The 23,478-nt window shown below is 36.3% G+C and overlaps 1 protein-coding gene across 1 annotated transcript in view; it reads left to right on the forward strand.

Annotated features, from left to right (window-relative positions):
- Nucleotides 1-265: 265 nt before the first annotated feature.
- The window catches only part of clcn2b (chloride channel, voltage-sensitive 2b), a 92,093-nt gene continuing 68,880 nt past the window's right edge, over nucleotides 266-23,478 (forward strand). Inside the window, 1 exon segment of the mRNA XM_079610241.1 lies at nucleotides 266-416. Coding sequence (XP_079466367.1) covers nucleotides 366-416 — 51 coding nt within the window. The 5' untranslated portion in view covers nucleotides 266-365.

A 23,478-nucleotide genomic window follows, 5' to 3' on the forward strand; every position in this document is an offset into this window, starting at 1 on the left:
ATAGGTGTTAATGTTTCATGTTTGTATTAATGTCTAATAAAATTAAAAAGTTTTTTAAAGATTGTTTGCAGGCGCAGGTCGCGCGCGCAGTGGGCGGAGCTTCTGTCTGTAAGCCCCGCCTCCCGTCCAGCTGAACACAAACTTCTTTCACACACACCAAACACACAGAAGTCTGTCACGCAGCGTGTCATTATTACACAAGAGCCGCGCTGACGCTCCGACGCGCCGCTTGTCGCATTTTCACGCTCTCATTTATGTGCCTGAATGTGTGGTGGAGCGAGATCTGTTGTTTTTGATCTCCTCTCCGTCTGTGTGTGTGTGTGAGAGTGAGTGTGTGAGTGTGTGTGTGTGAGAGAGCTGCAGTCATGGCTGTGGACGGAACGGATCAGCGCGCGCTTCAGTATGAGCAAACTTTGGTAAGTCTTGTTCTCCTTCTCAGTTCTGTTTTCGTGTGTTATCTGAGAGACTTTGATTGATTGTGTGTTATCAGTTATCTTCTGCTGTTAGAGCTGTCAGTCATGTGTGTGTGTGTGTGTGTGTGTGTGTGAGAGAGAGAGACTCTTTAGCTGTTGATGAGTCAAGTCACCTTCATTTATACAGCGCTTTTAACAATATATATTGTTTCAAAGCAGCTTTACAGTGATAATAGGAGATTACAGAGCTTTACAGCAGCTCTAGAGTAAAGTTATTGTCCAGATGAAGTTAGTTTATTTGTTTTTATTGTGAGTGTATAGGCTATTTCTATCTCTGTTTTTAGGAACAATCATGATTCATAAACCATAACGTGATGAGCGTGAATCAGAGACAACCTCTCTCTATATCTGTCTTTCAATCAGTCTATCAATGTAGCTGTCTTTCTCTCTTTCTCTCTTCTCTCTCACACACACACACACACGCACACACACACACACACACACACACACACACACACAAACAGTACATACAGTACACACACACACACACACACACATACGCGCACACATAGTACATACAGTACACACACACACACAAACAGTACATACAGTACACACACAAACAGTACATACAGTACACACACATACGCGCACACATAGTACATACAGTACACACACACACACACACACACACACACACACACAGTACATACAGTACACACACAAACAGTACATACAGTACACACACATACACACACACACACACACAAACATGCGCGCGCACACACAGTACATACAGTACACACACAAACAGTACATACAGTACACACACACACACACGCGCACACACAGTACATACAGTACACACACAAACAGTACATACAGTACACACACACACACACACGCACACACACAGTACATACAGTACACACACAAACAGTACATACAGTACACACACACACACACACGCGCACACACAGTACATACAGTACACACACAAACAGTACATACAGTACACACACACACACGCGCACACACAGTACATACAGTACACACACACACACACACACGCGCACACACAGTACATACAGTACACACACAAACAGTACATACAGTACACACACACACACACGCGCACACACAGTACAAACAGTACATACAGTACACACACATACAGTACACACACATACAGTACACACACACACACACGCGCACACACAGTACATACAGTACACACACAAACAGTACACACACACACACACACACACAAACAAACAGTACACACACAAACAGTACATACAGTACACACACACACACGCGCACATACAGTACATACACACACATACAATACATATGCACTCACATACATACACACACACACACACACACACACACACACACACACACACACACACACACACACACACACACACACGCGCACATACAGTACATACACACACATACAATACATATGCACTCACATACAATACATACACACACACACACACACACACACACACACACACACACACACACACGCGCACATACAGTACATACACACACATACAATACATATGCACTCACATACAATACATACACACACACACACACACACACACACACACACACACACACACACACACACACACACACACACACGTGTCTCTCTCTCTCTTCATCAGAGTTGTGTGTGTAGAGACGTCCGTAAAGCCTTCGTGACTGGTGTCCGTCTGACAGTAGTGATGCGTTCCCTGTCGCTCAGAGCTCAGCTGGTGTTCCTCTCCTCCTGCTTATTAAATATGACTCGTGGGTTATGGACTATTAATTCTGCTCAACAGTAGAACCTGTACACACAGAGACCGTCCAGAACTCAACACAGGAGTTCCTTCATCTGTGTCATTCACACAACACATCTTTGGGGGCAAAATCTGCTCACCAGGGCCACATTTATTTGATCAAAATCGTGAAATATAATAATAATTTAGAATAACTGTTTTCTATGTGAATAATAGTAAAGTGTAATTTATTAGTGTCACATGACCCTTCAGAAATCAGTGTAATATGATGATCTGATGCTCAAGAAACATGTATGAGTTTTGTATGTCTAGCATATGTCTCCATTGAAATAGGTAAATCTTTAAGTAAACGTGTGTGTGTGTGTGTGTGTGTGTGTGTGTGCAGAAGTCATTGGCCATAAATGTCTTCTTTATCATTAGTTCAAAAGGAAGATAACGACTGTATCAGTATTTACGCAAGCAGGAACTCTGCTGAATCAACACAATCACACACACACACACACACACACACACACACACACACACACACACACACACACACACACACACACACAAAGGCCTTTGTTTTTTAGCTTGTGTGAAAGAGACAGAGAACTGAGTGATGGCCACACACACTATCAGTGTGTCTCTGATTTTAAATCATAATTTATGATTCATTTTTTGCCTTTAATCGAATCTAAAGATGCATTTGATTTGATTTTGGACATGATTTGATTTATTTTCACAACAAAAGCATAAAAAAACAAGTGTTTTTACAAAAAAAAAGAGAAATTTCTCATGACTGCCAATATTAATTGCTTTTCTCGACCTGTTTTACGTCCACATACTTCTATAATTCCAATATTAATATTAATAATTTATTAATAAACATAAATTTCACTGATTTTTTTGGGAAGGAAAAACATTATTTTGATCAATTTTGAAACATTAGCAATGCAGAAGATCTCATGAGACTCGCTCTCGTTCGGTATTCAGCGCCGCGCGGTGAGGCACCCTGTGCAGAAGTGCATTGTGGGTATTGAAAGACACTTAATGGGTTTATAGGAGAACACACACACACACACCACGTCCTTTCTTTCGGTCTCACAAACCCGTTTGTCTGTTCCGGTCGAGCTGACGTCTTGATTTGGTTCTGGCACAAACATTGAAACCCACTTGTTTTGAGATCCACAATCTCATCACGGTTCATAAACGCCCTCGTTAAAAGAGTTAAACCTGTTCAACGGGGATATTTAAACACTCATAAATCACGTCAGATCTGCTGATGTCCATAGGTTTGAGTATTTAATGTTATTACCGCCGTGCTTTGATGTCTAGGTGTAATCCGGGAATAACTGGATCAATAAATCACGTGTGTGTTTCCATTGTTAATAATAGGAACAGATAAGAGATAACACTCACACACACGTCATTATGCAGTTATTGATTTAGTTTTGCTCTTGATCTTCACGTGAGGTAATAACTGTGTCATGTATGGGAATGTTCTCTGTTCATAGTCGTTTGATTGACAGCTGTCAATCACCCATCCATCCTTAGAGTGCCACATTGTTTAAGAATATTGAAACTTATTGTATCTGACATGCTGCTGATTTATATAGAAATTTATTTAGTAAAACACTTATAATGGGCGTCTAGCAGCTGATTTCACGGTTTAAAAATATAAAAACAGAAAATAAATTTCACGTCAAATACAAAAAACTAATCTTTAGGATAAAATCTCAGTGTTTTAATGTTTTCAAACTAAAGACTTGATATTTATTTTGCTAAATTTTAATCTGGACAAAATGTTCTTTTGCACTTTAAAAAATGGTTTTATCACACTATATTTCATAATTTCTTTATTATACTATATTATTATTTGAAATATTTGTTTTATGTTATACACAATATTTGTCTTTTTATGCTATATTTTATATTTGTTTTATTATACTATATTATTTAAAATATTTGTATATAATCCAAAACATTTGATTTACACTTTAATTTCTTTTTTGTTTACTATATTACAGTATCATATACTTTATATTGTAGTTTTACTTTTTAAATACAATATTAAAGTTTTTTACTTTATTAATGCTCAAAGTTCTTTGTTAATTGAAATACTTGAAAAAAGTTTTAACTTTTAATTTTTTTTTTACTTTTCAATAATAACAAAGAAAAAAAACTTAAAACAAATGTGTACTTTTTAATGTTTTTTTAACTTAAAAAAAAGGTACTTAAAATAACGTAAACATTTTTTTAAAAAGTTTTTTTTTGCTTTGTTATTATTGAAAAGTAAAGAAAAAAAAAAGTTAAACGTTAAAACTAATGTAATAATAAAAGATCAAATAAAAGCAAAATAAAATAAAAGCACCAATAAATTCAGGGAGAGAGCGTCTAGTGGTTTGGTCCGGAAACACAAAGGTCGCAGGTTCAATCTCACGTAGGTTGAAGAGTTACAGAGATGCCTGATGACCTTTAACCTCTGGTCACCCTAGTAAACCTGCACTTTCTGTCATTTAATCTTGGATTAAAAAGTGTCTGCTAAATGATGGCTGTCCCACATTGCAGAAATAGACTTCCTTACCCAGTATTTTTGTCTTGTTTTCAAGTACAAATATCAATGCATTGCAGTAAACTGGTGTCCATCTGCCTAAAAAGTGAATTTTTTTATGTATTATGTATTCATTTTGCATGCTAGTAAGTGTTCATTTATCATCCTTTTGATCACATGCAAAGCATCCCAGAATAAAAGTGAACAAAAACACGCACGTTTTGCTGCAGGAATCTCTCATCAGTAATGTGGTGACTGAGTTCATTCCCGCTGCTGAACATTTAAAGGAATTAAATGACAAGTCTGAAAAAGAGAGAAGAAAGTAAGGAAAACAAACCGCATTCAATGAAAGAGTACGACTCCGCACCCAGTAAACAAAGACATGGTCCAAATCAAAGATCCATGCGTGTGTGTCAGAACTGTAATAAATGTGTGGGCACGCAGATCAAAACAATACATTGACATATTTCCTCTTATTATGTGACCAGACCAACAACCGATGAAACCCACCCGCAGCTCATAATGAATGTATTTACCTCTCCAACTCTTTTAGTCTTGTATTGTTAGACTCTTTGACTCTGGCTATAAAGTGTGGTCCACACTGCAGCTAATTTTAACCAATAAGCGTAAGCACCCATATAGACCAGAAAAGAGTTAGTCAGGCTGACATGTAAAGTGACCAACCACAGTTTGTTGTGTCCGGCATGTTATTTAGGGCTGGTAAATCTAAAAGTTAGACATAACGTATCAAAAAAGGCAGAAGTAAATCAATTAAAATGCTCAATTTCTTTCAAAGATTTGATGCGATTGTAACCCCTCCGGTTGTACTTTCATCGCTATGACCGGGATTCAAACCGGCATTTCCGACATGGGAGGTGGGAGCGCTAACAAGGACTTTAAACACCGTAGCCGGGTCACGGCACCACTGCAACCACTCCGGTTGTATTCGCACTGCTCCAAACGGGATTCGAACTGGTGTCAGTCGCTGGCCTCAGTTACACTCACCCCCCCTTAAACCCCCCTCCCACCCGGGTCACGGCACCACTGCAACCACTCCGGTTGTATTCGCACTGCTCCAAACAGGATTCGAACTGGAGTCTCCGTCATGGGAGGCGGGCGCAGTAGTTGTTATTGCGCCTCTTGAATAATAATTAATTCGTTACATTTATATAGTGCTTTTCTGGGACCTCAAAGCGCTTCACATGGAAGGGGCAAATGTGCAGCTCCACCTGGATGAGGCGACGGCAGCCATTTTGTGCCAGAACGCCCACCACACACCAGCTTACTGGTGGAGAGGAGACCTTGATGAAGCCAATCAGTGTATGGGGATGATTAGGAGGCCATGGTGGACAGAGGGGAGGGGGCAAATTTGGCCAGGATGCTGGGGTTAAACCCCGACTCTTTTTTTCGAAGGACATCCTGGGATTTTTAATGACCACAGAGTGTCAGGACCTCGATTTAACGTCTCATTTGAAGTACGGCGCTCTTTGACATTGTCTTTGACACACTCTTGGGGCGTTAGGACCCACACAGACCTTGAGTCAAAGCTCCATGCTCTCAGACCTCCCTGGGCTGTCCCGGGTCGCAGACAGATCCGTATGCCATACTGGAGCTCGATATGGAGCAAAGGTGGTCCAAAAACGGACCCTCGGGGTGTTGTCGAGGAGAGGGTAAGAAGGTGCAGAGCAGGGTGTCCCTCCACATCGTGAGTCCTGTTCAGAGTCACTCTGAGTGGGGATAAAATCCAGATTCCACCGCGGTGGAGTTCTGGAAGTATGAAACCTCCAGGAATAGACCGGCTGGTTTTCTCAAAGTGCATCCCAGGCAGGGTGCACCTTTCCTGGGCATGAATCAAGCTCAAACACCCATGGAGGAATTGACCCTGGGCGGTTACATTCACTCCCTAAACCTCGCTCCCATTCGGGTCACGGCACCACTGCAATCCCTTCGTGAATCGAACTAACACTAACAAGGACGCTGAAGACGGCAGCCTCTAGCGTCAATCGTCAATCAAAACTGGCCTCTGTTACACTCGCCCCTGAAAACCTCACTCCCATCCGGGTCACGGCACCACGGTAACCCCTCCGGTTGTACTTTCACTGCTATGACCGGGATTTAAACCGGCATTTCCAACATAGGAGGTGGGAGCGCTAACAAAGAATTTAAATACCGCAGCTTCTAGCATCAGTCACTAGTTGGTCTCTGTTACACTCACCCCCCTAAACCTCACTCCTATCCGGGTCACGGCACCAATATAACCCCTCCGGTTCTTTTCGCACCGCTCCGAGCGGGATTCAAACCGGCATTTCCGACATCGGAGGAGGGCACGCTAACAAAGACTTTAAAGACTGCAGCCTCTAGCATCAGTTGCTAGTTGGCCTCTGTTAAACTCTTCTAAACCTAAATCTATCCGGGTCACGGCACCACAGCTTTTTATTTTTATAAATCTGCATACATTTATAGGCAGTAAAACAAATGCTACCATGATGTACAAATGCGTAATTTTAAAGGTTTTTTTTCTGCATTACTGTAATGAGTTGTTTATAAATGTGCGTAATTGTTGTGAAAACAGTGTTGCGGTGCAAAAAAACTCATGATGGTCCTCAATGGAGGTGCAATGTTGCCTATTTCTTTAGGTGTTGGATTGAGATTCAACTGCAAACCTTTTCACCCTGACTCCAGGAAAATGTGTCGAGTAGAACTTGTTGTTTTGAGGAAACTTGATATTTTTGTGTGTAATTATACATCAGACTCTTTCTGGCACTGCTTCTTGTAATTTGATATTGTTTGACGCTTTTTGTGTTTTGAGGCTCAGACAATATTCTCTGTTGACTGTGTGTGTGTGTGTGTGTGTTTCTCGTAAGGTTTTCTCTCCACTTCTGTCACCTGATGGAGTTTGGGTTCCTTGCCACGGTCGCCTTTGGCCGCTTAGTTGAGGTCTTAGGTGTTCACACTTGGCATGTTTGGTTGGATTAAAACGAACCCTGGTGCGATTGGTTAGTGCGATTCATTTTAATGAGTGTGAACGCTGCCCTCCGAACCAAACAAGAGGCCCGAGACACTGAAAAGATGGGTCTTGGTCCGTTTCCAAATGAACTCTGTTGCAGTTTGCCTGTAAAATGAATGCAACACGGACTAAAGACATGTAAACGAATCAAAAACAGGACATGATGTGACCCTAAAAAGGTTCCTCGCGGCAGATCTTCATTTGTGCGCAATAGAGAAATCCCTGCTACTGTTTTATTCCTTTACACATTTATTAAGTTCTTCGAGTTCTCAGCTGCAAAAATACCATCATAAGTACATATAATGAACACATTTAACACACAGCATTATTGTATATGTCATAAACACCGTTTTTTTGTTTCATATCATTAGGTTAATGCTTAAAGGTGACAGTGTGAACACTAAGCGAACCGGGACAAAATGTACCCTTTATTTTAGTTTGTGACCAAAAAGGACACTTAATAATATCAAGCAATATTACTGATTTAATAATACAAAACTTGAACTGAGTTGATCTGAATAAAGAGACTGTCTTCTGTAGAGCTGCTGTTGAACTTCTGTTGCTGAATTGAATTTGTTTCATAATCAATTAAATTTAAAGTTATTAAATCGAACCGAATTGAGCTGAATAATGACGCTATTATCTTTTGTCTCATTTTTTTTAAGTTTGCATTGATTCTGTTTCCCGTTTATTACTGTAAAGTTGCTTTGAAACTATTTCTGTTATATAAAGCGCTATAAAAATAAAGGTGACCTGACCTGACAAAGCTGCGATCTGAATACATTTGTGTGATATCCCGTAAACACAAAGATTCTCAAGTAATCTGGTCTGGTGCAACAACACACACACACACACACACACACACACACACACGTCTTTGTTTATAGTTCTCTCTGAACACCTGCAAACAGCCTCGGGCAGTAATTTCTCTCTTTCTGTGGCTCTTTCTCAATTTCCTGCAGTGCTAGAGTTGAGAACGCCCTCTTCAGTGTGTGTGTGTTTGTGTGTGTGTGTGTGAGAGTGGTATAAAAACAGCTTTCTTCTGGACTGTGTCCAGAGCTGCTCCATCAATCTTTAGATGTTTCTATTCGGCCAGTGGGTTGATGTGATCGTGGTCGTCATGGATACGTGTTCTTTTGTAGAGTGAGAAATACTGTACCAATCTCAGTGCACACACACACACACACACACACACACACGAGTGTATCTCTCTCTGGTGTCTGGGAGTGAAAGATTCACTTCTCTCCTTTATTCATTCATTCACTACATCTCTCACAGGAACCATAATGAATAGACTGAGACTACACACACACACACACACACACACACACACACACACACACACGTTTGTTTTGCTATACTTGTGAAAGACATTCCATAGGCGTAATGGTTTTTATACTGTACAAACTGTATATCCCCTTACACTAAACATTCTGCATTTTTAATTTCTAATTTATAATAAAACATTGTTTTTTATGTTTATCTGTCAATTTTTCCTGTGAGGACCAGCAAAAAGTCCTCACAAAGTAGGGAATCTCAAGTTTAACTATCCGTGTGGGGACATTTGGCACACACACACACACACACACACACACACACACACACACACACACACACACACACACACACACACACACACACACACACACACTGGCTGGTCCCCACAATGGAGGTGATCTCAGGTTTTACTATCCTTGTGGGGACATTATGGTTCCCACAATGTAATGTATACCAAGTACACACACACACACACACACACACACACACACACACACACACACACACACACACACACACACACACACACACACACACAGTTCTCTCAGGTGTGTGTCTCTGGGTGTGAGACTTAATGATGAGATTTAATGAGGGTGTTTTTCCCAGTAAACCACTGAATGTACCGCCAGGATTTGCCTAAATGTCCCTAAAACTACAGCACACGGGAACTAAAATCGGAAAAAAAAAAGTTCAATGTGGTTCTATATAGAATTCAAGGGTTCTTGACTCAGTTTTAAAGAACTCTTTATGCCAAAATGTCTTAAATTATTACATAATACTTTCCAGTTTGACAGGTTTTTTCAGTTGCTTTCTAGTGATACAGAGTGTACGAGCGGTTTGAGTTTTTTAAAATCACAATTAAAAATGAATTGCAACAAACATAATAAATCAAAACTAAATCCATGAAATGTTCCCATGATGATGGAACCCTTGAAGATTCTATTTAGAACTTTTCCTCTTAGAGAGAACTTTGAAGAGAAGCTAAACGGAATAATACATATTAATAAGGCTTGTAGGTTTAGAGGATTGTCAATGCAACACACATGCTGGATTTGAATGCGTTTGGGTTTAGACCTCATTAATGTTGTTCATCTTACAATATCTTGACATTTTGACATTATTCAAGATAAAAAATATAAATCACTTATATTTTGCTTAAAGAAAGTACAGCTATTTTTGCTGTTTGTGGACTATTTTTAAACTATATTGGGACTTTTTGCTTATTTTGATGACTAAAAGTTATTGTCATCAATGTAATTTGTCTAGATGTTTTTCTTTGGATGTTTTATGGATTCCCATTTTTCTCAAAGTGATTTCATTTTTTATAGTAGTAACTTTTTTGTATTCATATATCAATGCAAATTTAAAGATAGACTTATACAAATTCAATATATCGATATAGAAACATATTATATTTATTTATATATATATATATCAGGGCTGTCAAAAGATTAATCGTGATTAATCACATCCAAAATAAAAGTTTGTGTTTACATAATATATGTTATATTATTATGTATAAATACACACACATTCATGTATATATTTAAGGAATAATTGCATTTATACTGTATATACATTTATATCATTTATATTATATATCAATATTTTATATATAAATATAACACATTTTTCTTAAATATATACATGATTGTGTGTGTTTATATATAAATAATTATACACCGTACACACACATATATTATGTAAACACAAACTTTTATTTTGGATGCGATTTAATCTTTTGACAGCCTTAGTGTATGTATGTATATATATATATATATATATATATATATATATATCACTGATTCTTGAGATAAGGGACAAAAGTACTTTTGAAAAGTGATAAACCAATCGATACTAAATTAATGAACAGGTTTTTTATTTAACCACTTTTTATAAAAAATTTAAATTACATTTACTCAACTCCGTCTGACACATGAAAATATGTTTTTTTTGTGTGTTTGATCAATTCAACAACACTGTAAAGTCTTTAAGTGTGTAGAAATGGTGTGCCTTAGCAAGGTTAAGTGATAAATTGCATTGTATACACTTTATTTTTTAATATTTTAACTAATATTATTTTACATTGTTTTGGAATTAGAAATTTTAAATTACCTTCATTTAGTTTACAAATTTTTTTATTTATAAAATCAGTAGTTTTGTGCACACAAGACGGCACAGTTTTGTATGAACACACTCAGTTGAACAAAACAAAAAAACATATATATATATATAACAAAATATGTAAAATACATACAAAATTTTGGGGACAGTAGATATTTTTTTTAAAGGAGTCCCTTATGCTATTATAAAATTGTTTTAAATTGTTTTCTATGTGAATATATTATACACTGTAATTTATACCTGTGATTCAAAGCTGAATTTTCAGCATCATTACTCCAGTCTTTACAGCATTTATTTGAAATGGAAAACAGTTATTAAGATTTAAGTTATTTAAAATATTTGAAATATTTCGTAACAACGTATAAAAGCCTTTCCTCAATTTACTCAATTCACTTTTGATCAATTTGATCAAAGGAGGAGTCCTTGCTGAATAAACTATTCATTTCTTTAAAAAAATAAAAAAATAATAATAATATATATATTTATATATTTATACCATAATTAATATTTATATATATATTATGGTGACACTTTCAAAAAATCTCATTTGCATTACCGAACATAAATTATTAATGAACAGTTTTCTTTTTACAGCATTTATTAATATCTGTTCATTGTTTGTTCATGTTGGTTCAAAGTGCATTGACTAATGTTAACAACTAATACAATTTTTTATTCTAAAATGTATTAGTAAATGTTGAAATTAACATGAACTAATATTCTGCAGCACAAATGCTGGTGCCTAAATCGAACTAATCAGACCTTACTGTAAAGTGTTTTGTCATTTGTGTCCTAATAGTTTGACTATATTGTAACTATAAAAGCATATTTATATGGTTTTTATATTATGACTGTAGTTTGTCTGTTGTGACTTGTTTAATAAACTCATTGCATAAATAAAGGGATTTTGAAAAAAATAAAATAAGTAAAAATGACTTATTCGTGCAAAATTTGCCATAGAAAAATTGTAAATTTCACACGCATATTTTTAAAGTAAATTTTACAAATGGAATTAAGTAAACTTAACTAAGTTAAGTGAAAGTAACAAAGAAAATAATAAATTTTAACTTGACTAGTAAAAGGTTGAGTAATATCTATTCAGTTGAAGTTTCCTTTGCAATACATTTCACTCATACAATATAACATTTAATTAAACCACACTTTTAAAGTACATGCTTAACTTAGAAACATCTAAGTAATTAATACAATAAATATTGTGTGAGATATCTACATATTTAGCAGAAGTTAAGTGTTGCATGTATGCAGTGACCTCAATACCTAGACAATACACAATGCGGTAACATTTGATGGATCGTTTTTGTGATTGAATGTGTTTTTGAGTAGAAAATTAACTCCAAATGACACAAAATGGCGAGTTACTAAACCTACTGTAACAACACAAGCAATGATGAAACTGTATAAATACAGCTGGAAAACAGTGTTTTCTAATTAATCATTCAAGGCCCAGTGCATGATGGGAACACCATTATCAGAAAAGTTGAGTAATTTTATAACGTTGATATTCACGCTTTCATTTCTACGCGCTTGAATTGAGTACTAATATAGAATTTACTTCGTTTTTTAAATTCTTGCCTGAACTATCTTTCTCATGTGAATTACATAGTTTTTTCTGTAGTATGTACTTCACCACAGAATCATTTTTATCAGTGCAGAAACACACACTGAATCTCAGCTCGGCTAAGTTGAAGTTGCGTGTGGATGTAAACAGTGCCGTGTTTGGAGGAAACGTCTCGTTGTGTTCATTGTAAATGTGTATCTTGTGAGATGTTACATGTAACCAAAGATTTTCCACAACAGAAACAATGTCATTGTTTGCTGAAAACACCAGTGTGTGTGTGTGTGTGTCGACAGCAAATCCTGATCGCTTCATCTGTGAACTCGTTCCAGTAGCTCATAAACTCAAGCCTTTAAACTCTTGCTGATTGTTAGTGATGTGTATTTTTATTTTCAAAATTATTATTTTATTGCTACAAAAAATACTTACAGTATTTTACTATCATTCCATGCATGTTCATTGCAATCATTTTAGTATGCATGTTAGTATGCATGTTTTGTATGCATGTTAGTATGCATGTTTAGTATGCATGTTTAGTATGCATGTTTAGTATGCATGTTAGTAGGCATGTTTAGTATACATGTTTAGTATGCATGTTAGTAGGCATGTTTAGTATACATGTTTAGTATGCATGTTAGTACACTCTAAAAAATGCTGGGTTATTTTTAAACCCAAATGTTGGGTTGAGCATTTTGACAATGCTGCTGGGTTATTTTCTCCATAATCTGCTGACAATGACCCAGCATTTGTGGTTGTTTTGGAAACGTTGACCCAGCGCTTACCTCCTCGCGCGCTTTTGTCCCCCTCACACTGTTCAAATTACAACGTCAACAGGAGGACGAGAGGTTCAAGGCAAGCAGGAGCGAGCGTAAAGGTGAGTAACACTGTTTTATTAAAACTATCCTAACGTTACGTAGTCAAAGAAGTCAGAAAGTCAATAAGAAGTTATGTTGAAATTAACTTTGAATTATTGACGACGCACCCTTATATTATTTAACGTAACACTAATGCTCCAGATTTAGCGTCTGTCGAACTAGCGACCGTTAGTCAGCGGCTACGCATAACATTCATCATTTTTACACGGTCTGTCATCAATTATTCCACTTATAACACGGTCACAATGTCTGAATACAGTTGTTGGTGTTTTATCTCCAGAAATTTTGCGGGTTTCTTGTAACGTTACTGACTCGGCGGTGTTGGATGCAGCAGTGTACGTCACTGGCTAGTGGCTGCATATGCTAAAGAAGCTGTAAGTTACGTCTCTACCTATTATTTATCTGTTTTTGTCAGTCATTTTCGAAAGGTAGCTTTACATAAAATGTTATTATGTTGCAGTATGTTCTCTGTGTTTATGCGTGTGTCAATTCTCATGCTAGCTGTCATTGTTCAGCTGAAGTCAATTCAATGTTGCTTCAGTAACGTTACCGTTCAAAAACTGTGTAAAGATCATAAATTATGAAGTAACTGTTAGTTACTGTAACGTTTGTTCAATTTGGTCTTAAAGCGGCTCTGAAGAAAAGTAGTTCAGTTCTCATCTGATAGTGCAATCAAATCAACAATATTGTTGAATGTGCCCCCAACTTAGCAAGCCAGAGGCAACAGTGGCAAGGAACCCAAACTCTATCAGGTGACAGAATGGAGAGAGAAAAAAACATTAGGAGAAACCAGTCTTATGTATATTATACAATTTATTATTTTGGGTTGTCATGCAACTTGGTACACAATCATTAAAATAATTATGATGATCATTGAATCGTGCATTTTAAAAAAACTGCCAGGAAGAATAAACATTAACAACATTTATTTATTATTTTTACAATCTTGAAACTGCAATCAAATAACTCAATGGGTGCAATGCTCTCAGGCGATCTTTATACGAATAGACTGAGACATTGGAATGAATAAAAAAATATTCTATGAAATATCTACAGGTGATTTTATAAAATATTTTTGAATTATCCACAAAATTAAAATTTCTTCTGTTTACAGTCTTGTGAATTAACTATAGTTAATTAAGCTGTTAAAAAAATAATTTTGTCTATTTATTTAATTTTTTAATTAAGTAATGATTCATTATTTTATTTTATTTTTAACCGCGAGCCAGCACAAAAATAAATTTTAAAAGCAGGTATAAGACTTGTTAGCACTGCCAGCTAGCTTTGTAAAGATATTACTAATCAGATGTTTCCTTCTGTTCTTTTACAGCAATGGACATTTTTGTTCAACAAAAACTTATCAACTGGAATCTTGAGTGCCTCATTGAAAAATTTGCTGGTAAATATTCTCTTTCATAATCATTATGATTAATAATTTTTCACAGTTGCATCCAGTCCCAGCCCTAGCACTTAACCAAGTTTGCTACACCATCCACAATAAGATCAAAAACATGAATGGGCAATTAATTTACTTGTCCAAAGTACAAGCACATGGCATTTAAAGGGGTCATGAATTGCCTTTTTTTATAATGTTCCCTGAGGTCCTTTTATAGTGTTAGTAAGCACAACATTGGAAAACTTAGCAGATATCTATATGTATTTTTATTCCAAGTGATCCTGTTGTACTATCACTCCCTTCACTTATGTGCCTGTGGGCACAAAGAGGCTATGATCTGTTTCTGTGAAGGCAATCTTGCACGGATGTTCTATTGCGTAATAAACAATCGGAAGTGGAAAATTAGTCATTTTTTTGGCAGCATACTATCAATAAAAGTTGTTTTATGTTTTTTTTATAGTACAATGACCTCTTGTATGACAAAAGATTGTATGAAAATTTTATTTCTCAGTTCATGACCCCTTTAAAAGTACTTGCCCCTTTCTTGGTTTAAGACAGTGGTTCTCAAATGTCCTGGGACCTCCCATCATTTTGGATGTCTCCCTCATCAGACAAACCCAATTTAAGTCTTGCAGTTTGTACTAATGAGCTGATGACTTAAATCAGGTGTGTTAGATGAGGGAGTGATACAAAATGTGCAGTGATATGGGGTCCCCAGGGCCGGTTTGAGAAGCACTGCTTTAAGGGATAGTTCACCCAAAAGTGAAATTATGTCGTCATTTACTCACCCTCATGTTATTACATGACTTTCTTCTCCTGAACACAAAATAAGATATTTTGAAGAATGTTGGTAACAAAACAGTTAACCGTAGCCATTTACTTTTATAGTACTTTTTTCCTATTATGGAAGTCAGTGGCTACCGTTAACTGTCTGGTTACTGACATTCTTTAAAATATATTTTTGTGTTCTGCAGAAGAAAGAAACTTGTAGAGGTTTGGAACAACATAAGGGTGAGTAAATTTGACATGAGGGCAAGTAAATTTGCATTTTAAGGTGAACTATCCCTTTAATAACACTAAATGTTTTCAGATTACCAGAGTACATATTTAACTGTTACATATTTAAGCTAATTTCAATCATTCTAAGTTGACCTTAGTTAGAAATGCACTTTGCTTAATTTAAAAGCTGATGAACAAACAAGTTTTAATTTGCCATTTATCTCTTCTTAGATTCCAAAGGCATACAAGCCCTTAAAATCTTGCCTGTCATTCTTCCCCCGCCTGTGTACACGATTGGCCACAAAACCTTTCGGCCAACTATTCAAGAGGCAAGAACCTCATTCATTGATGTACAACCTGTAAGTAAAACAACAGAGCAGGCTCATTTCTTTACACCTGTTTGTAGGGCTGCACGATAAATCGTTTTAATCATGATCATGGTTATTGCTGCATGGATCTGACACGCATTTCCTTTTCTCACAACTCTTTTAAGTTAATTTAAGATGTTATTTAACTAATTTAAGACTGCTCTTGAAAACCTAAGACACACTTTTAAAGAATTATCTGTGTCTGATATTGTCATTTCCTCATTTAGTCTGGAACCAACATGGTGCTTTACCTGGAAAGGCAGAGAGAAGCGAAACCCTTTCCCTTTGTCTTGGAGCTTGGAATGGCTGGACAGTTTTTTGTGGTGGTGAATGGGCAAGCTCTGGAACAGTTGACTCTCCTCAAGGCTGTGGATGTTTGTTTCAAGGCATTTTATTGCTTTGACATTCACTATCTGAAACAATGTGCCCCTGTTTGGGAATTTTTGCAGCAGGTAGTTTATGGAATGCCTGGGACAGAAAATTCAAGCATTCGGTTTTTGCGGGCCTCCATTTTTGCTGCAGAGGACTAAATTATAGCCATTCATTTAATTAAGCAATATATGTACATTTTTCTTTCTTTTTTGTTTTGAATATTTTGAATCTTTAAAGGGGTGGTAAAATGCCATTTTCACAAGATGTAAAATCAATTTCTGATGTCCCCAGAAGTGTGTATGTGAAGTTTTAGCACAAAATACCCCACAGATATTTTTATATAGCATGTTAAAGTTTTCACTTTTTGAGGATTTGCAAAAACGCACCGTTTTGTGTCTGGCCCTTTAAATGCAAATGAGCTGCTGCAGAGGGCGGGGTTTAAAGAGCTCATGTGTGTGTTAGCAGCTGCTGTTACCTCATGCAGACACACTAAAATGACAGAAACTGTTCTGTCTTTAATGTCAAAACGGAGTCAGACAAAGATGGAGAGACAACATGTAGAATGCAACAGGACGTCTCTGAATGGTTAGTTGATGAATTTATGTTGCTGATGTGGCGTTAACTATCTTCAGTTAGCATATTCTGTCATGGTAATCTATAAATCGCTCGTATAGGAACTGTTGTGAGATGCACACAGAGTGACTTTCGATTGCATGTGAAAAGATGGATGCTAAAGTTTGAGCTGACTCACTTCTGTGACAAAATACTATACAAATATTACAAATACAATTAATTGACTTGTTCCCTCAACTGCGTGTTCCCGATGGCGGGGTTTATGTACATTTTAGACTTGCTGATGTCACTAAACCCGGAGGAATGTCGTGTAGTCCCTACCAGCCGTTTGTTGTAGTCCTTAAAAAAACTATTTCTTTAAAAGCAAAGATCTCCCTTTGCTTTGAACTTTGAGCGTTGTAACTTTGCAGATGTTGTTTATGCTCAAACAGCAACATTACACACTAACTAAAGTTGGAAAAGTGAAATCATACTTTACCACCCCTTTAACTTAGTGTCAAAACACTGCCTGGTACACAAAATTCAAGTACCGTTTTCACGTGTGTCCCATTTTGCTGGACAGGACTAATTGATTGGTTATTTAAATGAATTGCAATGTATATTTATGTTTTGTTTTTTTATTGTATCTTTTTTTGTGAAGAGAATCTTTAGCTAGGCTATTTTAAAGTTTATAAGTATAGAGTTTTTATGTTTTTATTTAATTTTGCTAAGCAGGACTAAATTATTGCTTATTTAAATGAATTACAATGTATGTACTTAGGTTTTTTATTTGTAATTTTTTTGTGTGAAGAGAATCTTTAGCTATTGTATACAGTTTATACGCAAAGGTCTTATGTGCCTCCCATTTTTGCTGCACAGGACTAATTGACTTATTTAAATGAATTGCAATGTACTTATGTTCTTTTTTTGTGAAGAGAATCTTTAGCTATTGGCTATTTTACAGTTTAGTTTTTATGTTTTTATTTTGCTACACAGGACTAAAATGATTGCAATGTACATTGTTTGTTTTGAATTTTGAGAATCTCACCATTTTATGATCTTTTAACATACCAACATTTTAGCACAAATGATTTTTGTGGGCCTCCGGGATGACTAATTGTTGATTAAACATGAATGTATTCATTATTATATTAATTTCCAGGAATAAACACTTTTATTGAATCATAATAAATAGTAGTGTTATTATTGTTATTATTAATATTATTTAGTAGTATTTTTATTATTATTATTATCTAAAATGAATAGCCTGTAACATGGGGTTGTTTGACCCAGCACTGATTAAAAAACAACCCAGCAAATGGGTTAATGTATAAAACCCAACCTGCTGGGTCAAAATAACCCAGCATGTGTTCTGTCCAATATTTACCCAGCGCTGGGTTGCCAAATAACCCAAATTGGGTTGTTTTTAACCCAGCATTTTTTAGAGTGTAGGCATGTTTAGTATACATGTTTAGTAGGCATGTTTAGTATGCATGTTTAGTATGCATGTTAGTAGGCATGTTTAGTATGCATGTTTAGTATGCATGTTAGTAGGCATGTTTAGTATGCATGTTTAGTATACATGTTTAGTATGCATGTTAGTAGGCATGTTTAGTATACATGTTTAGTATGCATGTTAGTAGGCATGTTTAGTATGCATGTTTAGTATGCATGTTAGTAGGCATGTTTAGTATGCATGTTTAGTATGCATGTTAGTATGCATGTTTAGTATGCATGTTAGTATGCATGTTAGTATGCATGTTAGTAGGCATGTTTAGTATGCATGTTAGTAGGCATGTTTAGTATGCATGTTTTATTGTCTCTGCTTGTTTGTGCAATACAATGTCACAAATATCTGAAAGGTATAGTGTTTTTATTAGGGGTGTGAAGACAAAACATGATTTTGTTTTGTTTTAACAGTGGTTTACGGAACAAATTGTGTCTCTGTCTTTAAATGATTCAGTTAAAATTAAGTTTCTAAAACTAAGGTAAAGCGAGTTCAACCTCTACAATGGGCTAAGCGGGTTCGGTTCGGTTCTGTTCGGTTTAAATATCTCCACACCCCTAGTTTTCACCGGTGCTTGTCTTCCGAAAAGCTAGTTTTGAAAACATGTAGTAACATTTGTATCCTCACTACTTGTAGTTTGTCTCTCTCTGAAACTCACTTATTAGCTGTTGCAAAAGTTAAGCTCCTTTTGTTGTTTAACACGCCTTGGACTGTTGGTACACACACACACACACACACTCTCTCACGTGTGTGTTCTTGAACATGTTGTGTCACTGAAGTACACCTGAGATCTGAGGCGTGGGTTCAGGGAAAGTGTTCGGGACATTATTTCACATTTCACAGGAACCAGAACGCTTGATAACCTCTGGAAAACTCTGTCTGCATTCCTCCCTAATCCGCTGACACACACACACACACACACACACACACACACACACACACACACACACGGTTAATACTCGGACACAAAAGCTAGCGTCCAGTGTCTTTAGAAGGAACAGATTTAATCAGCGATTTGGATTTGCCTGATGCAAGAATTGCAGTCTTGCAATAAGACACAACCAGTGCTTAACTATAACTAGTTATCTATGGAGCTTATATTATGACAAAATGATTTGAATTTGAATTGTGTAAATCTGAATTATTTGCAAGTGTAATCTAACAAAATTGAATTTTAGGTGGTAGTTTAAATAGTTCTGAATTTGAATTTTTTTAAACGAATATTGAACATTTGAAATTTAACAAATTGAAATGTTTTTATGGCTGAATTTTATAGACATGTATTTTCAAACAGTAATATTCAGTTTTAAAAAATTCAGATTCAAGTTTTCAAGATGAAGAAATTCAGAACTTCAAATTCAGTTTTCTAAAATTCAATGTCAAAAATTCAAGTTCAAAAATTCAGATCTGACAGAAAGTAGGTCACAGGTCATCCACAGGGAAGAGTAGATGATCTCAGAAAAGTCGAACAGAGCATTTTGGCCAATTGGGGACTGCGGAAGTTTTCCAGCGCGAACGTGGTGGTGGTTCAAGAGGTTGCCACTCTCTGACTCTTGTCATGAATCGCCCGGAGGTCTATTACATGTACGACGCAGTCTAGACCGGACGCGAACGGTGCGACGCGACCCGTGAAATCCCCAACAGCACACGGATTCCCCATCCTATTTCTGACCTAGTCCCAGCTCTTTGCAACAGTCGCTTCAAGCTGTGTTGCGTCGCGCCGCTCGCGTCCTGTCTGTGTAACTGAGGTCTAGTAGACAAGCTGGCGTTCTAATCAATTTTACACAAAATGTAGGCTACTTTAAAACAAACACCAGAGACCGCTTAGACAAATGTCCCACGTGCTGAGAACGCTAACCTAACATATAAACACAAAATCATTCATGTTTAAGAATCTTAACGTTACCTCCGGGCGATTCATGACAAGAGTGGACATTAAAACGCTTACGTGAAAACCGCTTAACGTGGCTTACTGTACGAAGACAGTGATATTAAAGGACCAAACTCAGTACAAATCATATTAATAAACCATACTTTGTATAAAAAATCAGATGAGCCCAGAATACCTACGCAACGCGTTTAATTGTGCGTTAAGCATTTCCTTACCATAGAAAACCGTTATAAGAAAGCGCTTAACGTGGCTTACTGTACAAAGACAGTGATATAAGGACCGTACACATCATATTAATAAACCATACTATGTATAAAAAATCAGATGAGCCCAGAATATGAACGCAATGCGTTTAATTACGCGTTAAGCATGTTCTTACCATAGAAAACCGTTATAAGAAAACACTTAACGTGGCTTAATAAACCTTAAACCTGATTTGTTATACATAGTAGGCAGGCCTATGGTTTATTAAGGACCATTTAAGGTTTATTAAGCCACGTTAAGCGTTTTCTTATAACGGTTTTCTATGATTAGAACATGCTTAATTAAATGCGTTGCGTTCATATTCTGGGCTCATCTGATTTTTTATACAAAGTGGTTGATTTGTACTGGTCCTTTAATATCACTGTCTTCGTACAGTAAGCCACGTTAAGCGTTTTCATATCGGTTTTCTATTAAGGAATTTGCTTAACGCGTAATGAAACGCGTTGCGTTCATATTCTGGGCTCATCTGATTTTTTATAGGCCTACATGGTTTATTATTATGATGCGTAGGCTACTGAGTTTGGTCCTTGTCTTTGTACAGTAAGCCACGTTAAGCGTTTTCTTATAACGGTTTTCTATGGTAAGGAAATGCTTAACGCGTTGCGTTCATATTCTGGGCTCATCTGATTTTTTATACATAGTATGGTTTATTAATATGATGTGTACGGTCCTTATATCACTGTCTTTGTACAGTGAGCCACGTTAAGCGTTTTCTTATAACGGTTTTCTATGGTAAGGAAATGCTTAACGCACAATTAAACGCGTTGCGTAGGTATTCTGGGCTCATCTGATTTTTTTATACAAAGTATGGTTTATTAATATGATTTGTACTGAGTTTGGTCCTTTAATATCACTATCTTCGTACAGTAAGCCACGTTAAGCGGTTTTCACGTAAGCGTTTTAATGTCCACTCTTGTCATGAATCGCCCGGAGGTAACGTTAAGATTCTTAAACATGAATGATTTTGTGTTTATATGTTAGGTTAGCGTTCTCAGCACGTGGGACATTTGTCTAAGCGGTCTCTGGTGTTTGTTTTAAAGTAGCCTACATTTTGTGTAAAATTGATTAGAACGCCAGCTTGTCTACTAGACCTCAGTTACACAGACAGGACGCGAGCGGCGCGACGCAACACAGCTTGAAGCGACTGTTGCAAAGAGCTGGGACTAGGTCAGAAATAGGATGGGGAATCCGTGTGCTGTTGGGGATTTCACGGGTCGCGTCGCACCGTTCGCGTCCGGTCTAGACTGCGTCGTACATGTAATAGACCTCCGGGCGATTCATGACAAGAGTCAGAGAGTGGCAACCTCTTGAACCACCACCACGTTCGCGCTGGAAAACTTCCGCAGTCCCCAATTGGCCAAAATGCTCTGTTCGACTTTTCTGAGATCATCTACTCTTCCCTGTGGATGACCTGTGACCTACTTTCTGTCAGATCTGAATTTTTGAACTTGAATTTTTGACATTGAATTTTAGAAAACTGAATTTGAAGTTCTGAATTTCTTCATCTTGAAAACTTGAATCTGAATTTTTTAAAACTGAATATTACTGTTTGAAAATACATGTCTATAAAATTCAGCCATAAAAAACATTTCAATTTGTTAAATTTCAAATGTTCAATATTCGTTTAAAAAAATTCAAATTCAGAACTATTTAAACTACCACCTAAAATTCAATTTTGTTAGATTACACTTGCAAATAATTCAGATTTACACAATTCAAATTCAAATCATTTTGTCATAATATAAGCTCCATAGTTATCATAATAAATGTCATAATTGATCATATAACACATTTCAGAGTAGTTGCAGATACTCTGCTTGTGTGTGTGTGTGTTTTGTGCGGCGCTACAGATGCTGTACTGTCTCTCACACATCTGTGTGTGTGTCTCGAGCTGGTCGCTGTCGTCTCGTCAGTACAATCTGTTCCCGGAAGCTGATTGGTTCTTTTCATCTCATAGCTCCGCCCACAACCACGTTTATTAACTTACAGGTCATATTCTTAAAAGTAACCATTTTCTTTTAAAATAATATATTATATATATATATATATATATTATTTTAAATGTGTGTGTGTATGTATGTATAACATGTATATATACATTTTCTTTTAAAATAATATATTATATTATTTTAAAAGAAAATTTATATACACACACACACACACACACATATATAATATTCGCATTCATGTTACCATACTTTACAATACTTACATTTTTTTTATTAACTTTAAAGTTATGGTTTACTTTATAAATTGTGTGTAATATTTGCATTCATGTTACCGTACTTTAATGTTTTTATATTAACTTTGAAGTTATAACTTTAAATTTAATTAAAAAAAAACGTATATTAGCATTAATTTTACCATACTTTACAATACTTCATTTTTTAAATTAACTTTAAAGTTTTGATTTTGTATATATATTATTTTTTAATTAAATGTATTTGCATTCATGTTACCGTACTTTACAATACTTTTACTTTAAAGTTAATAAAAAAGATTAATAATTGTTTACATTCATGTTACC

This window comes from Phoxinus phoxinus (assembly GCF_949152265.1).
Source record: "Phoxinus phoxinus genome assembly, chromosome: 4".
Classification (NCBI taxonomy): domain Eukaryota; kingdom Metazoa; phylum Chordata; class Actinopteri; order Cypriniformes; family Leuciscidae; genus Phoxinus; species Phoxinus phoxinus.